This window comes from Malaclemys terrapin, chromosome 3 (assembly GCF_027887155.1).
Source record: "Malaclemys terrapin pileata isolate rMalTer1 chromosome 3, rMalTer1.hap1, whole genome shotgun sequence".
Lineage (NCBI taxonomy): Eukaryota > Metazoa > Chordata > Testudines > Emydidae > Malaclemys > Malaclemys terrapin.
Window position 1 is genome coordinate 3121424 of NC_071507.1, and position 23014 is coordinate 3144437.

General features: G+C 48.5%; 1 protein-coding gene across 2 annotated transcripts in view; it reads left to right on the top strand.

The window, feature by feature from the left end:
- Nucleotides 1-671: 671 nt before the first annotated feature.
- Nucleotides 672-23014, top strand: part of KLHDC3 (kelch domain containing 3) — a 32080-nt gene continuing 9737 nt past the window's right edge. The window contains exons 1-9 of one of the 2 annotated variants that reach the window (XM_054022013.1): nucleotides 672-783; nucleotides 1858-1966; nucleotides 10167-10414; nucleotides 13286-13462; nucleotides 15964-16079; nucleotides 18683-18754; nucleotides 18996-19209; nucleotides 19555-19641; nucleotides 21231-21339. In XM_054022013.1, coding sequence (XP_053877988.1) covers nucleotides 10261-10414; nucleotides 13286-13462; nucleotides 15964-16079; nucleotides 18683-18754; nucleotides 18996-19209; nucleotides 19555-19641; nucleotides 21231-21339 — 929 coding nt within the window. In that variant the 5' untranslated portion in view covers nucleotides 672-783; nucleotides 1858-1966; nucleotides 10167-10260. The remainder of the gene's footprint in view (nucleotides 784-1857; nucleotides 1967-10166; nucleotides 10415-13285; nucleotides 13463-15963; nucleotides 16080-18682; nucleotides 18755-18995; nucleotides 19210-19554; nucleotides 19642-21230; nucleotides 21340-23014) is intronic. The other variant, XM_054022014.1, reaches the window with a different exon arrangement.

Sequence of the window (23014 nt, forward strand, 5' to 3'; positions counted from 1 at the left end):
GAACAGACCCCCCCGGGATTGCACTAGAAACACACCATTGGATGCTGATTCTCTGTTTACAATGACTGTTTTGAGATCTTTCAGTCTGCATGTAACCCATTTAATAGGTGCCACATTGAGTTGTGTAACTCTGTTTTTGTAATCAGAATATCATGTGGTATTAAGTCATACGCCTTACAGAAAAAGAAGTATATGATGTCATCACAGTAAAGCGTTGTCAACCACACTTGTAATCTCATCAGTAAAAAAGTATCCAGCCCTCTTTCTACGCCTGTGACATGTTGTGCCCGTCCAGGGGGAGGAATGGGAATGGGAGGGCAGTGTGGTATAGGGGAGGGGAGTACCGGCGTATGGGGCGGTACGTTGGGAGATATCTGGGGTAAGTCATGGGGAGGAAGGGGGCATTGGTGGCTTGATGCCTTGGGCGGGGAGGGACTGGAGAAGTGAGGGCAGGGGCATTGGTCAGGGTGGGGGGCAGGGCTGGGGGGCAGATGCATTGGCGGGGTGGGAGCAGGGGGGGGGGCAGCCCGCACTGCACTGGGCCGGGCGGGGGAGGACCCCGTACCGAGCTCTCGCTCGCTCTCTCTGTCTTTCGCGGGGAGGGCGGCTCACGGGACTACAAGTCCCAGGCTGCCCCGCGGCGCGCTCTCTGCGCACGCGCACTAGGCCCGAGCCCCTGCGGGCGGTGCTGCTGGCTCTTGGCAGGTGGCGGCTCGGCCGTTAAACCGGAGCCGCGCGGAGCAGCCCCGTCCCCGCCCGTCGCGGGCCGCGCCTGCCCGGCAGGTAGCGTGGGGGCTGGTGCCCGCTGGGCGGGAGCGCTGAGGGAGAGGGGGCGGGTGGGCGGGAGAGCCGGTGTCCTGCGGGGGAGGGGTGTGGGGGGGAGAGCCGGTGCCCTGCTGGGGCGGGGGGAGAGCCGGTGTCCTGCTGGGGGTGGGGTGGGGGGGGAGAGCCGGTGCCCTGCTGGGGGTGGGGGGGGGAGCCGGTGCCCTGCTGGGGGTGGGGGGGGGGGAGCCGGTGCCCTGCTGTGGGGGGGGAGAGCCGGTGTCCTGCTGTGGGGGGTGGGCGGGCTGGAGGGGGGAGAGCCGGTGTCCTGGTGGGTGGGGGGGAGAGCCGGTGTCCTGGTGGGGGCTGGGGGGCGGGCAGGGAGCTGGTGTCCTGCTGCTGATAGAGCAGGGTTGGGACTCTGGGGGGACGGAGCCGGTGCCCTGCTGCAGGAGAGGGGCAGGCAGAGAGCCGGTGCCTCTGTGCCATGTGTCTGCTGCATTGCAATTCGGAGCAGAGCGAGTGTCGGTGGTGCCAGGCAGGCTGGATTGCTCTGGGGCAGCTTGCTGAGGCTCCATTCTGATATAGCCGGTCACTGGGCTCTTGGTGATGGCAGCAGGCATTGGTATGCCTGGCCTTGGGACGTGGCAGAGGTTCTGGTGTGGCAGGGAATGAGTGGTGAGGGTGTCTGGTGGGCAGTAGGAGCTGGTCTGGGGAAGTGGCTGGTCTCATATGTGGTATCTAATCTGAGAAGGGGCCCATAGAGGTCTGGGTTGGAAAATTAAATACAAGTCTATGTAAATGAAGCCGATAGGGAGGGACTTATTTTCAAAAGCCCCTAAGTGATTGTGTTTAGTTTCAGGGGGCTTGTGCTCCTTGGTCACTCGGGTATTTCTGAAAATTGCATCCTTAGTTACTAGAATGGATAAACCTCTCCCTCCGGTTCGTGGGTTTTACTTATTTGATGACCCTCTGTAGGATAAAGGTGTGTGTGGCCTGGGGTTTTGTTTCTTGAAAATGAATCCAATTTGACTTCCATGGCTGGCTTCAGCAAGAGCCCAGATCCTCTGACTTCGTCTCTCCTATTGGTTTCAGAGGAAAAATGGTCCCACTTCTGAAATCCATGGTGGTGATCGTGATGGAGACATTCAAAATGCCCGTAACCCATGGGGATCGGCCTTTCGTTTCAGTTTCTATCACCAAGGTTTGTTGATCTTCAGTTCACCTCGGTCATTATTTATCTCCTGGATCATAAATTCTTGATATGTACCTCAGTGGAGGTCAGTATCTCCTCGCTGTGTCCCCTGTCCTGAAATTAGAAGGGCATGTGCCTTGGCAAATGGATTGAAAGGTCGTCTGATTGGCGCTTATGGACGCTCTTTTGTATGTTCTTGTAACAAAACTTAGTGGACCCCAGTAGCTGGGCCTCTTGTAGCAACAGGACCTTGGGGATGGGGCAAGGTGGTTAGCTTCCTCTTCCCTAATGGAAAACACACATTGCTGCCACACTGGGACATGATGTTCCTCTTCGCACCTTCTGGTGGAGCTTTATCTGAAAGGGCAGAGCCAAGAAATGACTAGTTTAACTTGACTTTTTACTCTTAAAATCATAGGGTTAAAAGGGATCGCAAGGGTCATCTAGTCTAGTCTAGCCCCCTGCCAAGATACAGGATTTGTTGTGTCTAAACCTTCCAAGACAGATGGCTCCAGCCTCCTTTTGAAAACCTCCAGGGAAGAAGCTTCCACAATCTCCCTAGGTGTCTGTTCTTATAGTTAGTGTGTCCTGAGATTTAATCTAAATCTGTTTGAACCCATTGCCTCTTGTCCTGCCCTCTGTGGCAAGAGAGAACAGCTTTTCTCCATCTTTTTTTTTTTTTTTCCCCCTATGGCAGCCTTTCAAATATTTAATGTATTCCCTCTTAATCTCCTCTCTTCCAAACTAAACATCTTTCTTTATCTTTGATTGCTCCCAGTTTCAGAGGCATCCAGAAGGGTCCTTAGTCTGTTCTTACACAGACATCTCATAGGAGCCTATGACATATACTATCTGGCCTATCAGGTTGCTTGTTCTTGGCAATGTGAATTGAAATCAAGAAACAAATGTGGTCTGAATCTCAGGAAAGACTTCTGGAAAGTGAAGGCTGTTCTACACTACAGCTGTAAATCGACCTAAGTTACGCTACTTAAGTTACATAAGTTACGTATCTGAAGTTGATGTAACTTAGGTCGACTTACACACAGCACGGAGCAGACACTGCTGTATGGGACACGCTCTCCCGCCAACTTACCTTACTCTTCTCAGGGAGCTGGAGTACAGGAGTTGATGGGAGCGCACTCTGCCATCGACTTAGTGGGTCTTCACCTGACCCGCTAAATCGACACCACTGCATCAGTTGCAGCAGTGCCAATCTAGCTGTAAGTATAGACAAGTCTGAGATGTATCCGATTGGAGAAAGTCTCCTAAGGAAAGTGGAGGTAACCCCATCACTTAAAATTAGGACTAAGTACATACTTCCATAGGGACCAGTCCTGCACTGGCTCCCATGGGGTGGACTGACATAGGGCTTATATGGAAAACTCCATTAACATCTGATTCTAACCTTCTCAGAATAGCTTCCTGAGCTTGTGTGGCAGATGTATTAGTTACCGGGCAGGGAGCTTGTGGGGGTTTCTCTTCATGGCAGGGCCCAGCCAATGCTGAGGGATTTACTTACCTCTCTAAAAGCACCTGGTTGCTGGTATCTTGCAGTATGACCCTACTCTGACCTTTGGCCTCTGCCAGGCTACTGATAGAAAACTTTCTGAAAAGGCTCTGTGGTAGCTGATAATTTCAGGTCTCTTTCCAGGTGATAGTCCAGCATTTGCACTAATAACATTTTAGCATAATCCGTTTGTGATCTGTTGTTCCTATAAACAATAGTTGAATTGCATTCCCCTTCTAATTTCCTATAGTTTCTAGCTCCTGAAACGCTTCCCCTTCTAGAAATATTCAACGTCCCAATACAGTTAAAATATCAGTGGTTAAAGATAAACATGTATCACATGATGGTTATGTTTAAATAGTTTGGTGGTGAGGGGGAAGGGTAAGGGTGGTGATTAAAATGTATGGTCATTATACAATGTGATGTAAATGTTGTTAGGTGTAAGTATGTATCTTATTACGATCAGACACTCATTGAAATGTTTTAGTGTCAGTGACCTGAAACATCAAATAAAATCTCCCCCCCACCTCCACAAAAAACTAAATTTGGATGAATCCCGAGGAATTAAGCGCAACTTCCCCTGCTCCCCAGCTCACTGTTCCCCAGATGTCTTCACTGCAGTTCTGCGATTAATCTTTCCCATTGGATCTGCTTGCTCAGGCTGAGTGGGGAAGCCCCCGCAGTGAGACCTAGTGAACCTGTTGCTAAGTACTAGTTGTGTGTAGGGGAGTGAGTTCTAATGATGGATTTAGTGAGGTTTTGGGAGGTGAATGGGATGCATTGAGGTTGAACAGGTGTTTGGCAAACCCTCACTTCCAGTCATTCTGGTTAGACATGTCCGTGGTTTGAGAGAGGTGGTTTTTTTTTCTCCTGAGCAGTTCAGTTGTCTTGTGTGGCTTCATGATGTCTGTTTATAGCAGGTTTCTGTGTGAGTCCTGAGCATCTTATGCATGTCACAGCTGCCCTCACAGATTCCCGGAGAGCTTTGAACAAACAGCAAATAAGACTTCATGGAGTATCCTGGGAATCTGGGGGAGGGGACTTATGTCTTCTATGTGGTAACCTCTTCTGGTGAATGCTAGAGATACTGGAAAAGGGAAGGAATTACATAGGGAAGTCTGTAATGGGATGGGCGGGAAAGCTGGCGTGTAGCCTGTGTTGTACAGGAGGTTCAGTATCTGTTCATGAGGCTGTGGAGATGGTGTAATGTCTGTGGTCATTATTCAGGGGATACTGGTATAACTGTAACTTTAGTACTAATCCCAAAAGCACTTCATACCCATTAATTCTCTCAGCCCCCGCTCCATGGGGAAGGTCAGTACTGTTCCATTTTATAGAAGGGCAAATGGATGCAGAGAAGGACATTCAGGGAATCAGTCGGAGCTGTGATTTGGAACTCAACATCTTCCTGCTCCCAGTACTTTGTCCAGATCACAAGATGATGCTGTCTGGAGACTCTTGGATGATCTGCCTGCAGAGGGCGTGGTGAGGTGTGTGCAAGAAAGAAGCATCATGGGAATTGAAATTAGCTGGCACAGAAGCTGAACAGAATAATGGCAGGAGATGGGAAATGAGATATAAACAGGGGCAGTGCTGGTATCTTCCTGAGGGGAAACCTGGGTGAGTTTCTGCTCTCTGAAGGGATGAGCTGCAAGAGGTACCTGGTGTCTTGAACAAGCCTCAAGGCTTGTATTTGTGTTAGCAAATGTAGTGGCTGTTTAGCAGCACCATTGTAACCAAATCTAGTGTCACTGGGTTGTGCTGAAAAAGCCGGTAAACACACTGATGTGGACACAGCCCCTGTGTTGCCTGCTGCCTCGGAGCAAATAGCCAAAGCAGTGAGTAAATGTCAGGAGTGAATGTAGAAGCTGGATTACTCTGAGGCTGGATCTAATGGTAAGTTGGATGTGCCTGAAATAGAACAGTCTATATGGACAGCTTCAAGCTGGCGGGGCTATTTTAAGTGCTATTAAACCTTGTGGCTGGCACATCTGAGGACACAGAGCCCTGAGGACTAAGGCAGTAGCACGGTAGGGACTTTCTCTCCTCCATGCACTTTAACAGACAGTCGGTGCAGATTTCCCTGCTGCTTGAGGAGTCCTTAGCAGTGGCTGAGAGAGCAGGGTGGGGCTTGGGAAATCCAGACTGCTTCTTGCTGGGTCTTCCTATCTGGTTTGGGGATTAAGTGGGAGAGAGCTGGATCTGTGCAATCAGACAAATTTGAGCACTTGCTAGAAATGGCTTTAGCGTCTGTTTCCTTGGCACACAGGTTGATGGGCCAGCCCAGCTTCATGCTGTCATTCCAGCATGGAATGGGTTCTGCTCCATCTGGGCTTGGGTATTAGGGGTGTTTTTCTAAGGTTGCCGTCTTGGTCTCAATTTTAGACCACCTTTTATGTTTATCAGCGAAACTTTTGGCTTGAAAATTCACATGCTTAATTTTAGGCCTGAAAATACATGTAGGGAGTCTGAAGTAAATTAGCCAAGAAATGAGTTGTAGGGCAATGAAAATGTGAAATTTCTTACTTTTGCAAAAAGTTCAGCCATTTTTGTTCACTCCTAATAAAGCCAGTTTTATAGAGTCAAACTTGAGGACTGGTGCATGGGCTAATTGGGACCAGTTTGGTCATATAGCTATTGCAGTTTCAGAATGTACTTTTCTGATGTAATTTATAGCTGTAATTGTAGCCCTGTGGAAGGGGACACAACTTGGCGAGGCTGTCACAACTTGATTGAGGACTGGTTTGCTGAATTCTCCGTATGCTTTATACAGCTTTGTAGTCAGGGATGGTAGAAATAGTCACACACCACCTGTATGCTAAGGATTAAAGACTCCTGTTTTCTACAGAATGTAGTTTTCCTTTTTTGGGGGGGAGGGGAAGCTTGTAACCCTTCTAGTCACAAGCTACTATCTAAATGTTACTTGCTCTCAGGAGTGAGTTGCCTCATTCCTCTCAGTGATGAATATCCATCTAAAGACTATAATTTGTCACTTCTCTGCTGATTGTCCTCAGGGAAACTTCCATCATGGCTGAGTGCCATGCCCACCTGCCGCCCTGGCGGTGATGATGGGGAGGCTCTTTGCACACGGTCATTGAGCTGCCCCTTGCTACTCTTGCATCAAATAACGAACACTTGCAATTAAAGTAAAACCTATGTAGCCAGTGTGTCCGCTCCAAAGGCATCTGTGGGGCAGAAGAAGGATTTTGTGTATTTGCATTAAATACCAGTGGTTCATTCTTACTAATCTTTTATTAACTCTTTGGAATTAATCTCCTTGTCCCTTACAAAGTACTAGGAACATGACCAAGGAGAGCTTTAATTACACAGAACATTTTAATTGCCGTGCCGAACCAGATCAGTGTCCCCCTATGGTAGGACTCCACCAGTGATCAGTGCGAGGCGCTTCAGAGGAAGAGGAAAGGAGTGCTGCCGTAGCAGTTTCCGGAATAACCTGCTCGTAGGGAAGTGTCTTAACTCCTGGCAGCGAGTGACTGGTTTAAGCCCTGACGCTCTAGGGGTGGTATCCCTTCCAAACTTTTATCCTTATTTAATCCTTAGTGTTGTAACTCCGGATAGTCTCATTATCTATACAAAAGTTAATCCATTTTTGAATCCTCCTAAGCTTTTGGCCTCAGTGATAGCTAGCGGAGCTCACTGCCAGAAAATTAACTCGCACTGTGTGGAAAAGTATTTCCTTTGATCTGTTTTGAATTTGCGACCTTTCAACTTCACAGTTGTATCAGAGTGGAAGAATAGGTCAAATAGAATAGCGTGATCTACCTTATCTATATCAGTAATTGTTCTAGATCTTGTATGTACCCTCATCTTTAAAGTAAATAGCTTTCAATATGTCCACGTGGAAGCAGTTTCATACTGCTAATTGTTTTGCTGCCAGTCTCTAATGAAAGTTCCCCGAGGATGTCTGTATACAATTCTGTACATTTTGGAAAACTTATGGGCAGGTGTTTTCGATACATGTCTCCTTAGTCAGGTATTTCCATAAAGAAACCAAGCATTCATAGCAATGTTATCCAGTCAATGTTTCTCCCTCCCAGAGACAGGGAATCTGTTAAACTGTGGAGTGGATGGTGTGCTGTGTCTAAGCAATTTAAAATAACCAAAAAGTGATTCAACCCTAAAAAAATATGAAAGAGGTGGTTTAGTGAAAGTTAGAAATTGTGACCTCTTAATGCTCCCTGAAAAATTCTTACACTTAAAAAAAATCTCAGGCGAATAGCTTCATTAATATTAAGATTGTGAACTTATTCCTTTGTGTGAAATATCTGCACAGGAAGAGTGGAACATGCCTGACTTAGAAAATCTCTGGAAAGATGGTATAAATATTATTCCTAATTAAAATATTAACTTGTAACTTAATACTAGAAACTAAAACTTAGAAATGGAACTTTACCTTGGCTCTTCTTTACTGTAATATTACCCATGAAGTAACATGTACCTGTGAAGTTTGCTGCTACATTTGCAAACCTATGAGAGGTCACGTGCCTGCTCCAAACCACTGAGTTTGATTTCCATGTGTAGGCTATATGGGGAGGAGAGCCAGCCAGATAAAAGATGGTGAGGGAGATCTGCATGGGAGGCAGCACACCAAAAGCGGGTTTGAAGGAGGCATATGAGGTGAAAGAGGATGCTTGGTGGATAAGAAATAGAAGTGATTCAAGCATAAAAGAAGGTAGGGAAGCAGAGAGTAGGTGAAGGAGATAGGGTTGGTAGGAGTGTGGGGATCAAGGGAGGAGTAGGTAATGAGAGGAAGGGGTGAGGTTATGCCAAACCTGTAAGGGGGAGGCCAAGCAGTTTGAATACAGTGTGGCAAAAGACAGGCAGTCACTGACTGGATCTGAGGGAAGTGATGGAGACAGTGGCAGAAAAGGAAGATGGGTTTGGCAACAGCTCTTTGGCTGGCCTGGAGGTGAGGTGAGAGTGGAGATAATCCCCCGGGTTCATTCCTTGCTCTTCATTGTACTTTGATTAATGTTGATTATGCAAATTAGAAGCCATGTTGTGTATTGCTAACAGTATCATTGTTTAATCTTCTATGTTGTGGTCTTGAAAAGATCTTGTATTTAATAGAAATGGACATGTAAAGAGGTAAGAGGCTTGAAAATGAATTAATACTTAACCATGATATGTACGCTTGGTTCTGTTTGTAAAGATATAAAGTAAAGATAATGTTTAATTGCCATTCATATTGTGTGCTAATGAATAGTTTTTATGTGTTTTGTTAGATGAACACTTTCAAATATGGGTGCCTAAAGTTAGTCACGCTTCAGAGTAGCAGCCGTGTTAGTCTGTATCCGCAAAAAGAACAGGGCTTTCTTGGGCTACAGCATCCGAAGAAGTGGGTTGTAGCCCACAAAAGCTTATGCTCTAATAAATTTGTTAGTCTCTAAGGTGCCACAAGTACTCCTGTTTTTTAAAGTTAGTCACGTAATCCAAATAGCCTGATTTCTTTTCAAAGGTGATGAACACCCTACTCTTATTGACTTTGCTTTGATGTACGTCTCTACTTTTTAGGGATGTGTTTGAAAACTTTGGCCTGTGTGACTTGTAACTTGGATCAGGGTGAGTTAGGGCTTCGGGTAAAAATAGTGAATGTGGGATTTTCAAAAGCAGTTTGTAGTAGCCTAATTCTACTCCCTGATTAGGTCTGTCAGGGACAGAACGCTCCCAAACATCACCCACTATGTAAACTTTTTTAAAAGACTCTAAAAGACTGAAAATGTTTTTCTACTGAAAGCTGCTGCATCCGCAATAGAACCAACTTTTAAAATGCCATAAATTTCATTGTGCTAAAAGGTTCAGAGTGCAACTGTGTGTTGAATGATTAACAAACCTGACAAAATATCAAACTTTACAGGCAAGAGCAAGACTTGCTATGGCCTTGTAAGGGATAAAAAATTAACAAATGCTGTAGATTGGTGCTTACTGCTAAATATGGCTTTAAGAATCCATTACCAATCAGCTGTGCTTAACAAAACAACAAGCTTTAGGACTGTGGGTGTATGGAGAACATATTGGGCTGTCAAATGCAGTTCCAGAAACCATCCTCTTTCTGCCTTTGCTACTGTACAACGTGCCAGGCAGGCTGAGGAGAGTTCAGTAGCTTCACTTGCAGCCTAATATGGTCTCTGTAAGGGCATAGTTTTCATACATCCATTGGCTGCAGCACATGTGCTGTGGCAGGCTTGTGTGTCTAGGTTATCTACCTCTCTTGCATTTACCTTACTTTTTAGAGGGAAAAGAGGAGAAATGTGTGAGGCGAAGCCTCTTTGCGCACAAGTACAACTAAGGTCCATCTACTCTGCCCCCCTACACCCCAAACCCCTTGGCACCAAGTCTCAGAACCTGGGTTCGCTGGTTTGTGCATTTGCTGAAGGGCTGAAAATAAAAGTGTAGCCGTTCAGGCTCAGTCTGGAGCCCAGGTTTTGAAGCCTGGGCTGCAGCCTGAGTGGGAATGTCTGGGGTGTGTGTGTGTGTGTGCGCGCGCGCTTTTTCACTGAATCCTGCCTGCTGGCAAACCCTGGTTTAACTGTAGCGTTACATGTTCTGTGGAACGTGCTCTGCTCACAGTTGCTTTGTCAAGATTTTGGGCTGTGTGAAATCATTCACTGTGCTCTCCCATGGGGAGACATTGCGAGTGGGGATCTATCTTCTGAGCATTGCATTCTGTCTCTGTTGCAGAATTAAGTGGCTTCAGCCCAGCATGGTGGCGACCGTATGGGCATGAGGCTGTAGCGCCCTCTAGCTTTGAAGGATAGATCATTCACAGAAGGGAATGTTACGGTGGACTGTGCACTTGGAAGGTGGGCCTCGGAGAGTGAACCACGCTGCAGTGGCTGTTGGCCATAAAGTGTATTCCTTTGGCGGGTATTGTTCTGGTGAAGACTATGAGACTCTGCGGCAGATTGATGTCCACGTATTTAATGCAGGTAAGAGCGCTACATCCTTGCAGCTGCCATGGGCTGGCAGAGGCTGGAATTCCCATGCCTCAGTTGTCAGGTTACATTGTCAAACTCTCATTTCTCTTGAAGGTGTCTACAGTATGTAGGCCAAATGTGAGACAAATACACCACTGCTCCTTAGCATGGAGAGCACTGATCCTTGTGAACTGCAATCTTCTCCCCTATAAAACACATCTTTAGGTGCAGGGCTTCATCTCCACCTTCAGGGCTAGCACAGGGTGATGCCTCTGTGAGCCCAAAGTGGCCAAAGGTGCAGTTGCCCACAGGACAGAGTTGTGGATGTATCAGGAACTCAAATGAGGCATGTCAGGGCATTGGGGGCAATTGTACCTCTTGATCCAAGGATCTCAAAGCACTTCACCACAAAGGTTCCCAAAGTGATCGGATCAATGAGGAGCTGACTGTTACCATGGTGCTGGCTCTTTCTTTTGCAGAGGAACTGAACTGAAGGGAGGGGATGACAAAATGAAGAGCAAAGGCAGAGACAAACGAGCAGTTTGAAAACAAACATTAAACGCTACTAAACATATCTAAATACATCCCTGAAGTTACTCTTCCATGAGGCAGTTATAGTTGCCTGTGTGACTGTAAAGGGGAGAAGTGGCCTGGGCAGCAGCAAATGGGAGGGGAAGTGTCTGCTAGGCAGTCTTTGAGGTCTCTGAACAACTTATAGTGCCCCTGCTTTACCCATCTATAAATCCTCATAGCACATCTTGCAGTTAGGGAAACCAAGTAGGCAGTAATTTGCTGGAGGTCCTACAGTGATCTGCAGACTGAGGAATGTATTTCAGGCTCCCACTTTACTACTTTAACAGTATGGCCTGCTTCTCCCTTATTTCTGGTTACTGGCAACTTGCTCTTCTCTCTGAAGTCTTACTTGTCTTCTGTACCATTCAACAGCTCAGAGGAGTTACCTGCCTTCATCTTGGGACACGCATGGGGTGTATTAGCCAGCTGATGGTTTATTAGAAGCAGGAAACTTCCAGTCGCTGACCTAAGTGGGTTAGTGGCGAGAAGACCTTTTAGGTGAGGATGAGCACCCATAGAGATGTCCTCAAGCCTGTAAACAGAGTCTAATCAAGAGCATAGGAACTTCCAGACCAGTGGTGCATTGAGTCAATATGATGTCTGACATTGGCCAGTACTGGGTGGTGCAAGAAACAATCTAATGAATGCTGATGGAATAACATGTATGTAGGGAAGCTGCTGCTAAGGCCATCTGCTAGTAGTTCGCTTATGCCCTGAAGCAAGAGGTTCTTAACTCTTTCTATATAAAAACCCAAACCCTTTTATCCTGTCTAATGGAATATAGATGTTCTCATTATTCATATACACCTCTACCTCGATAGAACGCTGTCCTCAGGAGCCAACAAATCTTACCGCGTTGTATCGAATTTGCTTTGATTCACCGGAGTGCGCAGCTCCGCCCCCCCGGAGTGCTGCTTTACCGTGTTATATCGGGTCACGTTATATCAAGGTAGCGGTGTACGTGTCTGTTTTTTAACTCCTGCTCAGCTCTTGACCTCAGTGATCCCTTGTGGCAATGAGTGCCACAGGCTAAGTGGGTGTTATGTAAAAATATTTCCTTGTATCAATTTTCTAAATCCATTGCTTTGTTGTCTTTCAATTTCACTGAATGTCCCCTTGTTTTCCTCTAATTATGAAAAGGTAGATAGGAAACCAGGCGCTGCTTTTTCCTATGCCATTTGTTGTTCAGGATGTCGTCACATCTTGCTCATTATTAGCCTCCTTTCTAAACAATCCCAATCTTAGGAATCTCTCTTCATGTGGAAGTGTTTGTGCCTCTAATCACTCTCCTTATCAGCGTCTAACCTCCCCGCCCCTCCACTGAGAACAGAACTGAAAACACTATGCCAGGAGATGGTAGGATGTGCCATTGATTTATACAGTGGCATTATAATCTCCGTGTTACTTTCTGTTTCTTTCCTTATGCATCCTAACATCTTGTCTGCTCTTCTGGTTGCTGCACATAGCATAGAGATTTTGAGCGGCCCACAACTTAGAACCAGTAATGTCCATGAGTAGTTCATATTATTCCTTCCAATGACTATTACCTTGCATTTACCTTCAGTGAATTTTATGCTGCCCATTCACCTAGCTTTGTTGGGTCCATCTGAGGTTCATTACAAATGTCTCTAGCCTTGACTTATCTAAAGAATCCATATGTTGCCATGTCACTCCTCTCCCCCTCTTCCTGCTCATGGTAATTCTATATCTAATAATTTCGCCTAATTTACCTGTTACTGAGGCTAGGTTCACTGGTCTAATTCCCAGGAACACCCCTAAACTTAAGTACAGTAACTTCATTCTTAAGTTCCTTCAGAATCCTTGTCTATACCATCTGATCCGAGGGGCTATGCTGTTCTTCAACTCATCAGTCTCTCCAGACCTTACTCTCTGACATCTGTCTGACAGTGCCACCCGCCTAGTACCTGAATAGAATTGGCTGGAGTAGTCTCCTCTGACACCCTGCATGTTGAAATCTGATGCAGAGAAATCGCTCCGCTTCTCTGCAACGTCCTCGGTTGCTCCCTGTACTCCCCGGTGGGCCAGCAGACCCACCAATATCTACAGAGAATTTCATGTTAGTGTGATCTATAGCTACTGCTATTCAAATTCAGTTAAAGCTTTTTTACTTGCTTACCGGAGTACGCCCACAATGAGCTGCAGAATAACTGCAAGTGGTTCTGTCCACATATATGCATTCACTCAATGCACGTGCTGCACTCTCCGTGTGTTCACCTGCGTGGCAGCTTGACATCTGGTGTGAACTGGGCAAGCCAACAAGGTAACAAAATCTGGGGCTTCTGCTTTCAGTGTCTCTGCGCTGGACCAAGCTGCCGCCAGTGTGGACAAACAGCCGGGACCACGTGAGGGAGGTACCCTATATGAGGTATGGGCACTCAGCAGTGCTGATTGACGATACCATCTACATATGGGGAGGCCGTAACGACACTGAGGGAGCCTGCAATGTACTCTACGCCTTTGATGTCAGTAAGTGCCAGCTTTTCGCTCTTCCCCACCTTGAGTGCCGTCGGAGACGCCTTCTCCCTCCCCCATGGTTTCATGGCAGTAGTGTTGTGCTCCCCCACTAGGTGTCCCCATGAAGTGATGGCTGCAGTTTGCTCTCCAGAGAAACACTGCGAAGGGCTGAGAAACTGCCTTTTATTGGGAGCATGTGGCTAGCTTAGCAGCATTGGATATAGTCGCATGTTTGACTCTGTGGACTAGAAACGACAACTATTTAGCTCTTTTCTAATGGGAAATTAGAATTAATTAGAGTCTTGAATGCTTTGAGTTCCCTTTTGTCTTAACTAAAATCGCAGTTCTCCCTTCTTGCGACAAACAACTCTGCATAACTATTGCTGGGAGAAGTTAGAGGGCAAGTGAGCTCTTGAAGAGTGTGGATGCTCCAGGAGAGGGAAGCTGCTCTTCTGTGTAGCCCTTAGTGCCATGGGGGAGCAAAGACAAAGGCAGGAAGAGGATACAGACATTGTAGTGAGTAGGAGTGGGAGCGGCTGTAAGCAGGCCTAGTCAGAGTGGGGTGGAGCCTGGAAGGTAAGGAGGAGGCGCGTCAGCACAGTGAGGAAGCAATGAAGGGGTCTGAGTGGACTTGATGGGTGTGGGGTGACTGTCGCAGCTGCTGGGGCAGATCAGAACTAGGGCATCAGGGAATAGGTGAAGAGGGATTTCAGGAGAATGGCAAAGGGGATGTGGAGGCAAGTGGGATTCACGGACTGAAGAGAAATGGGCTCTCGGGGGTGAAGTTAGAGGGATATTAGTTGCTTGCCCCTTTTGAGGTCGGGAGGGACTGGCCTGCTGCATGGGCTCTTTCCTCAGGCTGCTGTTGGAGCTCTCTCTCTTCTGACAAGTCCAGCTGGAGAGGACAGCCCGAGCAAACCATCGCAGACACAAAGGGCCTGAGGCAGCTGCCTGCTAAAGCAATTTAGCAGTAGTGTTAAGTGAAAACTGATGGAAAGGCCCCGGGCTTCTGCCCTAGTCCAAAACCCTGCCCAGCCTTCCATGCACATGTGCCAGTTCCTCTGCAAGCCTGGAAAGCGGGCGCTGCTAATCCTGCTTCACGCGAAGGAAGTGGTGGAAGCCCCATTGAGTGAGTCACTTCAGATTGGACAAAGCCCTGGGGACTGCTGCAGGGTACAGGCCTGCTCTGACGAGTGGGGGTGCAGGTGTGGACTAGATCAGGTGTCCTAGGTGTCTCTATCTCTGATTTCTGATATTGCTCTTGGCTGGGCGTTTTATGGTAGCGCATGACTGGCTTTGGAAGTGGTCCCAAGCGTGGCAGGAATTCTGGTGGGAGCAGTGCTCGCTTTCCCTTTCTCCCTGTTGCTTACACTCACCTTCCAGCAGGCCCCTTCATTCAGCTCCAGCTGGAGTCTGGGCAGATACTTGGCTGGAGGCCAAGTTCAGAGAAGTTCTTGTCTCTTGGAGAATGTTGAGCAGTTCCCAATTTTGCCACTTCCTGAAATAAGCACTGCTGCTGGCTGCTAGCAGCACTGAGGGGATCTCCTGCTGCTCCAGGGCTTATCTGTGTTTGTCACTGGGGTCCCGGGACAGGTGCCCACATGAGCTTGGCCGTGACTCTCACTGGCTCTATTTCACATTGTCCTGCATGGAGACTGCTTTTAACTGGGCATGGAAACGCCCCTGAATGGAGTCCGTCCCCAAAGCTTGCAGACCAAGGAGCGCTTCACAGAGAGAGAGCTGAATATAATGACTGAGGCAGGTGGACTTGTGGGAAAGGAGAACAGAAGGGCAGGCAAGATGGGAAAAGGTGCGGGTGAGGAAGGGTGAACAGGAGTGGGACACGTACTGTAATGATGGAAAGAGCAGATAATTCAGAGAGAAGGGCTCCCTTGCTCTTGAAGTAAATCCACTGATGCAAGCAAGTGGGAAATGCCTTTGACCCTCTGAACAGGATCTAGAGTGCTGCATACTTCAGCCATCTAAGGCAGCCAGCATCTCAAATGCTGCCCCCACGCTTACTGTCACTACAAAGTTCTGTGCAGGCTGGTGATTGAAAATATGCAACTGCACAATTGAGGAGCAGCTCAAATGAGCTTTACATCGATAGAAAATTAAATCCCCCACAAGAGTACTGTGCTGTTTGGGGGTACGCAGGTTTGTTAAAAACACATTCGGAATGGCTGCAGAATTCAGCATCACTGTCACAGGAATCAGTAGGCCTTGCCACAGAATTTAGGTCCCACAAGGCCCTTGTTTGTGGGGGCCCTGGCAGGTGGCCTGGCCTTGGAGAGCTTCCCACCAGCACTCAAGGCAGATGGCCCATGTGCAATATCAACTTTTCCAGTCTTTGGCATGGACGTAGGGGGAAGGGGATGGCTTCCTCCTTTGGGACGTGGTGGCCTTTATTTCCGTGGAAGAATGTCTTCTCAAGAACTGTTCGCATTCAGTCTCCCATCCCCGAGCCTGCTGTTTGGTGTCTGCTCTTAACATCCATTGTCTCTGTATTTTAGACACTCACAAGTGGTTCACGCCCAAGGTCTCTGGAATGGTCCCAGGAGCAAGAGATGGGCACTCGGCTTGTGTCCTCGGAAAGACCATGTATATCTTCGGAGGCTATGAGCAGCTGGTAGGTGGTGTCTGTCTGTCTGTCGAAGTCTGACAACACCTGAGGTACCCTACTCTCTAACAGCTTGTCCTGGTAACCAGAATACTATTATCAGCACAAGAGAGGAACACCCGTATCTAAGACTGCTGAACCCATAGGCGCAGGAAGTAGGGGTGTGCTGCAGCACCCCCAAGTTTTATGCAGGGCTGCTGGCCCTGCGCCCCATTCCCCAGCCGCTGGCTCCATGCGTAAAACCTGGGGGTGCTTCCTGTGCCTATGCCCTGGTTCCAGCCCTCCACCCGCACTCCTCTCCCCAACCCATTACCTCACCTCACTGGGGCTCGGGTCCCAGCCGCTGGCCCCACTCCCCAGCCACTGGCCCCATGTCTGGGGCACGGTGCCTGGCCTCGCTCCTGGGGCCTGCCCCACTCACGACCCTGCACTGGGGGCTCTGCTCCTAGGGCCCTGGCCGCCGGCCCTGCTCCCTAGCTGCTGGCCCCATGCCTGGCCCCCCCACTCGGCAGTAGCCCTGCTCCCAGGGCTCCACTCCCGGGGCCTGGTCCCATGGCCGGGACTCTGCTCTTGGCCCTGCACGTGGGGTCCCGGCTACTGGCCCCTGCCCAGGGCTCCGCTCCTGTGCTCCTGGCCTCATGGCTGCCCCCACCTGTGGCCTCGGCCCCCTTACCCCTGTCCAGGTCTCCCCCTCCCAGAGACACAACCCTGCTCCCAGCCTCAGTGGGGGGGGGGGGGGAGAATAGGGGTAAGGCGGCTGGCTTTCAGCACCCCCACTACTAAAAATGTTCCACCGGCACTGTGCTGAACACTTTCCAGCATAATCCCCTGGTTTTAGTTCCTGATAACTATGCCAAATTTTAGAAGTTACAGCTGAAATGTTTTAGGCTTGGTCTGTGCGTCATGTGGAATATTTCAGGGAAAAAATAAACAAAACCAAATAGCCTGTTCTTGAGAACAAATCTAGCACCTCAAAGGTTTGGAGCCAAGTCTCTAAATTGACATCTGCTCTAGGGTCAAAGGGAAAGCTACTTTTGCTGACCCTGTGAAAATCCACCTAGATTTGGCCAAGATACAAGCCATAGAAAACTGCCATTTGTATTTGTGCAATAGAACTTATTCTGTGCTGCTTAACTCTCTGACCGTTCCGTCTGCCCCAGACGTGCCCCAAGCCTTGCCGAGTTCCCCAGGAGAATATCGAAGTACTGTTAACCTAAGGGCAGTTGTGCTGGTCTAGGAGCCAGGAGACCTGCTCAATTGTATTCAAGTCTTGTTTTGGCTAACAGTAGTTCTGTCCTTGTTTAGCAAATTCTCATCCTTCTACCCTTGGAGGCAGGTAAGTGTGATTCTCCCCCTGGCCCCTCCCCCATTTTACAGATGCGATTGCACGAGCTCACTTCTGGCAGAACTGGAAATAGCAACCAGGTATTTCATGATAGACACAAGTCTTGGTTCCTTCGACACGCTGCTGCTCAGAAGGAGTATGCCAATTCTGTATGCTTGGCTATGTGTAATGCTAGCAAATGTGTTTTCTTCCCCCACTGTAAAGGCTGGCCAGCTAGATAACAGCTTGCTACTGCTACTTGCTAGCAGAGTTAGTCCAGCCATTTGAGCTAGAGGATTATGCAGTGGATCTGATGATGCTGGATTCAAACTGGCTAATGACCTATGTGTAGCGGTCAGTTCAGTTGCACATGGAACTTGTGGGTCTCTGTTTATAAAAATCCTAGGAAATTACATACAAAGCCCATTAGTGTCATGAAGTCAAGCACTTACATTCATGCTGGCAATTCCTAATGTTGCCTGGGCCACTTTGGTTCTGCCCGTTTGTGCATGTGCATTATGATGCAGTCTAACTACGTGATCACTTACTGTCTCTTGTCTGCAGGAACTTTTCCTCCTCATTGCTCAGGATGAACAGTGAATGAGGCTGTTGTCTTAAAATCCTTGCCTCACTTGTAGCAAAAGTTAGAACGTGGTACTGAATGAGCTATGGAGTTGCAGGAAGAGCTAGGATAGCCTTGTAGTTTAGGAACTGGTCTGGGACCCAGGAGGAACAGGCTTTGCCACAGACTTCCCATGTGGCAATGGACATACGGCTCACACTAGGATTTTCACAGGCCGTGGGGACCTGACTTTCAGAAGGGCTGAGCACTCAGAACTGCCATTTGAACTGTGTGGGAGCTGTGGGTGCTCAGTATCTCTGACAAATCTAGCACTAGGCATTTCGAGCTGGGCACCCAAAAGTAGTGAATAGTTGGGCAACTAGTGACTGGAGACGCTGGTTTGCAAAGCACTCTGATATTACAGTGAGCACCAGAGAAAAGCCCAGGAGGCAATTAATAGTTATTCCAAATCCAGTGTGGGCTGTGGACAATGTCCAGTAAACAAGGCCTGGGTCCACCTGCTGAATGCCAGGGATAAGAAATCCTGGGCAGCTGCCTCATTCCCAGAGGCTGTCCATCCTGTGCATCGAATGAGTTTTACATCAGACGCGAGTCAGTGGACTTCCAGCTTCCAGAGGATATTTCAGGTCTCTAGGCCATGCTAGTGTCCTGAAGGCTATGAGGTCCTGGTCTGCCTAACAGTTGGGTAATTGGGCTCTCTTCCAGGCTGACTGCTTCTCAAATGACATCCACAAGTTGGATACCAGCAGCATGATGTGGACTCTAATCCCAGCAAAGGTCAGTGTCTGTTTATCCCTTTGGCCCATGTAGAACCCTTCACCTCCGTTACCCTTCAGGGATCTTGCATATACCTGCTGTGTAGCTTCTGTCTCACTTGGTTGGATCCTGCAGGAGCGTAAGTTCTCTGCAGGCTGACTGCTCATCTCTGAACTTGGCCACCCAGACCCAGTTATATCCTCTCCCGGGGTAATCTGTAATTTTCACTGGCTTTACTTACTAGCAGCCTGTGTTGTTCCAGGGCACACCAGCTCGCTGGAGAGACTTCCACTCGGCCACTATCATTGGGACAAAGATGTACGTATTTGGTGGCAGAGCAGATCGCTTTGGGCCTTTTCACTCCAACAACGAGATCTACTGTAACCGAATTAAAGTGTTTGACACTGAAACAAACTCTTGGCTGGACTCCCCTCCTACTCCATTGCTCCCTGAAGGCAGGAGGAGCCACTCGGCATGTGAGTTGTCTCACTCCAGGGAACCAGGGGAGTGGGAGGGCTTAGTGAGGACAAATGGGAAGGAGGAGAGGTGTGCACAGCCTTCCTGGCCTGCTCGGAGAGTGAAAGTTGTCTCTAGTTCTCTGGGTAGAAGGGGGGATGGCAGGGGATGCACAATGACCCGTGTCCTGCAGGAAAGCAGAAGCATGATGTAATCCCAACTGCGCATGCTGCCTCAAATGTGAAGAGGGCATGTTGGAAGAGAAGTAACTGGGACCTCTTTCCTTTGTATTTGTGGCTGTTGGGAGGCTGGTACAAGCTTGGTTCTGTCCTGCGTGTGCTGATGTTTCTCCTTGCTCCCTGCAGTTGGCTACAATGGGGAGTTATATATATTTGGTGGCTACAACGCACGTTTGAACAGACACTTCCATGATCTCTGGAAATTTGATCCAGGTATTTAGACTCAAACTTTTCTCACTTTATTTGTAATGTGGTAGTGCCCAAGGTCGTTGGTTGTGATCAGGGCCCCCTTATGCTGGATGCAATACGCCCATCCTGGACACTGTCCAGGCCCCAAAGAGCTTGTGAATACCCACACCCAAAGACACAGATATACACTATCAACGATCTGGCAGTGAAATGCTGTGCTTTGACATTACTGGTGTAAATCAGCTTGTGACTTTTCCATAGTGCTGGCTTCAAATCTCTTTGCCAGGAACAAATGAGAGCAAACTAATGCAGACATCCTCTTTTAGCCAGAAAAGAGGAGTCCGATTCACCCTCTGTGGCAATATGCTGCACTATGTCCAGGAACGAGATTATCTAAAGCAGGAAACTTCAGCAAGGAGGAGAAGGAAAAATGGTGGGTAGGCTAGGGTTCCACTGGAGAGTGTGGAACATGGGGGAGATCCTGTGTCTCTCAGGTCCCCCATCTGTAGAAAGGATGATGCTGTCCTACCTCCTGGGGTGTTGTGAGGCTGGATTAATATTTGCTAAGTGCTTATAGCGCTTGAAGGCCTATAGAAGTGCAAAGTGCTTGTCTGGGGGATAGTAATCTGCTTTCTTCAGAGACAGATCTGTGGGCTAATGGGTGTGCTGCTGAACAGGGTTAATACCTGCAATTTCCTGAATGGTTTGACATTTTCAGGAGCCCCAGCAAAACATCCATTCAAAGCTGTTTGTCCTTGCTATCCTCCGTTAAATGGGGACTCTGCAGCCTTCAGTCTCCCATTCAGCAGTCCCTTGTCACAGCTGCCCTCTCTTCAAATGGGCATACGCGTCACTCTTTGGGAACGGCTCTGCACTTAGTGCAGCTGTCAGCAGGTGGCACTGCATCCATGTGCACCCTTCAAGAGAAGACACTGAAGAGTTGTGTTTCAGGAGAATAACTGATGGGGAAGGGATGCTGGCTGGTCTCTTGCTCATGGTCATGTTCCCACTCCCATTTCTGTTCTCTGGCAAATCTGAACCAAGCTCATCCCTGCAGTTCTGAACCTAAACAGCTTGGGCTTGTGTAGAGAGACTGGCTTTGTTTCTGCTGGATATAGCATTCTGTTGCTTCACATGGGAGGAGGAAGGGGCTGAAAGTTGTTTTCCTGGCTGAGTTACCAGAGGTGAGTTTGGCAGGCTGGGTGGATGGGCTCAGATCTCCCTCAGGTCAATTACTGGTGGAGAGCATGTACGTGACCCTGATGGGGTAACCTCAAGAGACTCCACAACGCCTGTCACACTGCGCTGACTCCCACAAATTGTATTTGAGCTCAATGAGAACCTTCCCTCTGCACTTGGAATAAAGGCCTTCTGAATGCTGTGTCTGCAGAGGAATGCTCCTCTCTTCGTGGTGGGAGGGGACATGGGCAGGCTGCTCTTTACATCTGGTAGAGTTCTGGGACTAGCCTGGCAGGTCCCTGTGTTTGATGTACTGTATTGTTTAACACTTGGTAGTCTGCCTAAGACTTGGGCTTGTAAATATCTGTAACTCGGGCTATTCGGGGTTTGTCTGCTCTCCTGTTCCAATGACAGACTTGTGGGTTTTTCCTCAGTATCTTTTTCCTGGAAGAAGATCGACCCCAAGGGGAAAGGGCCATGCCCTCGCCGCAGGCAGTGCTGCTGTAGAGTGGGGGACAAGATCATCCTCTTTGGGGGCACCAGGTGAGTACTGGGCCAGAGTTGTTTCTCCTGGATTCCCTTCACTCCCAGGCTGCAGTCAGCTCCTCTTTCTTCACATAAAAGGGATTAAATGAAGCCATCCTCCTTCCTAGCCCCATAGGGATTGCACATCTCAGCCAGATAACTCAGGACTTTTGAACACCGGCAAAAGGTTGGTTGTGTTCAGTCACTGTTGGTGTTTCAGTTCTGATGCCCTGAGCAGGCTGATGAGAGGTGGTTTATCAGACCAGGGTGGAGAAATACATCTGGATTCATAGGGCGTTGTCTGGGAGGAGACTGAATGAGGAGAATGTGAGTAGGGGTGGCATAGGTGGCCCTCCAAACCTCTCCTGTATCCCTGGACAACTGAGCGTCCCCTTCATTTCCACACCCTGCCTGCCTGTGACTGCTCCCCCATCTCAAGCAGGGGTTGTTAATGTGTGTGTTGTGGGGTTCTGGGCCTGGGCAGAGAAGATCTCTGCCCTGACACACATCTCTGGCTCATCACACCAAGATTCTGTTTGAACTTTGAGCCATAGATGGCTTATCAGAATGGAGATCTTCATTGCGTACGTGCCAACCTGCCCAGTTAAACCCTTAAAAGCCAGGAAGTGGCCAGGTAATTGAACCACCTTTTTAACTTCTTATCCCGCACATGACTCTCGCTGACCAAGCACCTCTGCAAGGAGCTCCTTTGTATCTGCCAATGTTTAAAACCACCCGATTTCTCTAACTCATACTAAGGCATCAGCACCGTGCTATCCCCCACGGAACCCCTCAGCTAGCACTGTGCTATCCCCCATGGTATTCGGGTGCCCCCAAGGTAGGTTGTCAGGCCAAAGCACTAAGAGGCTTTGTAGCCTTTAGTAGAAAGATGATGACTCTGAATCCTCATTGGTATGTGCCAAGCCCTGACTCCTCCCTCCCCATTACTTTCGGATCAGTTCACGTGAGACTTTCTGCCTCTGGTACCATGCAGACAATATCCCAGTACTGCATTCTTGCTTGGAACCAAGATAAGCAGATCCCTTCCCATTCTGCTGCAGCTGCAAAGTTGAAATTGCCCCCAGGGTTTCCTCTCTGTGGGTACAGGGCACCTTGGTGCCCTGTGGTCATCGTCTTTCTGTGTTAATGGCCTCTCAGACATTAGGGACAGAAGGGACCACCAGGATCATCTAGTCTGACCTCTCTGAAGAGTGGTGATAAGTTCTAGGTCATCTCCTTCTCCAAAGAGCGAAGAAAAAATTCCAAGCATCTTTGTACATCACCCAGAAGTAAAAGGACACACTGTCTCCCTTCGCTTCCTCTCAAAGCATGGTCTAGTGGTCAGCAGAATACTGGGAGTCACAACTTCTGGGTCCTACTCTCAGGCCTGCCACTGACTCACTCTTACCTCACCATGCCTCAGTTTCTTCAGTAAAATAGGAGTAATGAACTAACCTTCTGGGAAGGGGGGTGGTGTGCAGTACAGCTGTGCAGCACAGGAGAGCCCTGAGTGAAAGGGGTTATGGGGGAAAGGTGATGTTGTAAACTGTTGCAGTGGATCCCAGTCTGTCCATCTGTAGTAAACCTCCAAGACGGAAGTATCCCTTGCTGGGCACATCCCTTCTGCCCCTGCTGCTGAAGGTGGCTGCCCGTCTAGTAGCAGGGAATGAGTATGGAACTCCTGCTCACTAGA